The 2,471-nt window shown below is 49.9% G+C and overlaps 1 protein-coding gene across 1 annotated transcript; it reads left to right on the top strand.

Annotated features, from left to right (window-relative positions):
* Positions 1-480: 480 nt before the first annotated feature.
* LOC148565653 (uncharacterized) lies at positions 481-1,020 on the top strand. Its single transcript, XM_088487204.1, has one exon. The coding sequence runs from the start codon at positions 481-483 to the stop codon at positions 1,018-1,020; it is 540 nt and encodes a 179-aa protein (XP_088343330.1).
* The last annotated feature ends 1,451 nt before the right edge of the window (positions 1,021-2,471 follow it).

Here is a 2,471-nt window from a genome sequence, read left to right on the forward strand (position 1 = left end):
CCCAGAGAGAATCAAAAGGACCATCCCAGACTGACAAATACAAGCCGACCACCAAGAATAGGCAAATTCGCCAATCACACGCCCCTAACAGCACCAATTACCGAGATATACCACCAAATAGCAGATCGAGGCATCATTTCGAAAGCCCGACAACTCAAAGAAAGGACGGGAGGCAGCAAAACCCTCTATTGCGACTACCACCGAGGTTACGGTCACAAAACACAAGATTGTTTCGATCTTAAAGATGCCCTCGAGCAAGCCATACGAGACGGCAAACTCCCAGAATTTGACAAAATCATCAGAGAACCAAGACGTACGGAAAGAGACAGGTCGCCGAAAAGAGAAGGGCGTAACCCGAGAACTCAAAAGCAACCCCCCAGGGAAAGCCCAGAGGAAGACCCGACCATCATAGTAAACGTCATCACAGGCAAGGACGTATCGAGCAAATCAAAACTAACAATGAAAAAAGATCTCAAAGTAATGGCTGTCAGAAACCAAACTCCAACCACTGCGGCCGACAACACGATAACCTTCTTACCAGAGGATTGCCAACACGGCACCTCGGCCGAAGATGCCCCTTTCGTCATCTCGGCCAGAATCGGAACAGGACTAGTACGAAGGATACTGGTGGACACCGGGGTAGACTCAAACATCCTCTTTCGAGGAGCCTTCGACAAACTCGGGCTTCATAACGACAACCTCCAAACACACCGCAACGGTGTCATGGGACTCGGAGACAACTTTCTCAAACCAGATGGCTCAGTCACCCTTCCCATCACCATAGGAACGAGCAACCAGAAGAAGACAATCCTATCGGAATTCGTAGTCCTAAAAGACTCCACAGCCTACAACGTGATTCTCGGAAGAAAAATAATCAATGACTTCTCCGCAGTCATCTTTACCAAATACCTCCTCATGAAGTTTAGAACCGACGACGGCTCCGTCGGTACCATCCACGGGGACCGGGAGGTCGCAGCCGAATGCGACAAAACCAGCCTAGCTCTAAGAAAGAAATCCTGAGATGCGGCCGAGGTATTCCTAGCCGACCTGGATGCCCGCCAAGACGACCAACCCAGGCCAGAGCCAGAAGGAGACATGGAAAAGCTACAAATAGGGCCAACCAAGGAGGAATACACCTTCATTAATAGGAACCTCCCATATGATCTTAAAGAAGAACTCTCCCAACTCCTGAAGCAAAATAGAGACTTGTTCGCATTTACACCAGCCGACATGCCAGGAATAAACCCCGACCTTATGTCCCACCGGCTAGCCGTGGACCCCAAGGCTAAACCAGTGACACAAAGGAGATGAAAAATGTCATCAGACCGAGCCGCCGAGGTCAAAAAGCAAGTTAAAGCCCTACTCGAAGCTAACTTCATCAGGGAACTCCCCTACACGACATGGCTAGCCAATGTCGTACTAGTGAAAAAATCTAACGGGAAATGGCGAATGTGCGTCAACTACACGGACCTCAACAAAGCCTGCCCGAAGGACGCCTTTCCCTTAACAAACATCGACGGATTAGTAGATGCCGCATCCGGCCACCGATACCTCAGCTTCATGGACGCATATTCCGGCTACAACCAGATCCCGATGCACCGACCAGACGAAGAAAAAACAGCGTCCATCACCCCGGACGGGACATACTGCTACACAGTGATGCCCTTCGGCCTAAAAAACGCTGGAGCCACCTATCAAAGACTTGTCAACAAGATATTTCAAAACCTATCCGGAAGCAAACTAGAAGTCTACATAGACGACATGCTCGTCAAGACTGAATCCGGCGAGCAACTCACCAACGACCTCAAGGTCATAATGAACACCCTACGAAAGCACCAAATGCGACTCAACCCGGCAAAATGTGCCTTCGGGATGGAGGCAGGGAAGTTCCTCGGCTTTATGATCACGCAACGCGGAGTTGAAGCAAACCCAGAGAAATGTCGCGCCGTCCTCAAAATGACAAGCCCAAAAACCCTTAAAGACATCCAAAAGCTCACCGGCCGATTGACGGCGTTATCACGCTTTCTCGGGGTATCGGCTCAAAAAGCGATCCCTTTCTTCAAACTAATGAAAAAAGGGGCCCCTTTCATGTGGGAGACGAAATGCGAAGAAGCGTTCCAACATTTCAAGAGAGTCTTAGCGGAACCACCAATCCTCGCCAAACCCCAGACAGGAGAAACACTCTACCTGTACCTCTCCATAACGGAGGAGGCACTCGCAGCAGCACTCATCCGTGAAAACGAGAAAAAAGAACAAAAACCCGTATACTTCATAAGCAGAGTCTTACAGGATGCGGAAGCTCGCTACTCACGCTTAGAAAAGCTAGCTTTCGCACTCCTTACAGCCTCCCGGCGCCTACGACAATACTTCCAGGCTCATTCTGTGACGGTCCGAACCGACCAAGCGGTCAAGCAGGTACTACAAAAACCCGACCTAGCGGGCAGAATACTAGCATGGTCCATTGAACTATC

This window comes from Arachis ipaensis, chromosome B5 (genome assembly GCF_059453495.1).
Source record: "Arachis ipaensis isolate K30076 ecotype BB chromosome B5, ASM5945349v1, whole genome shotgun sequence".
NCBI lineage: Eukaryota > Viridiplantae > Streptophyta > Magnoliopsida > Fabales > Fabaceae > Arachis > Arachis ipaensis.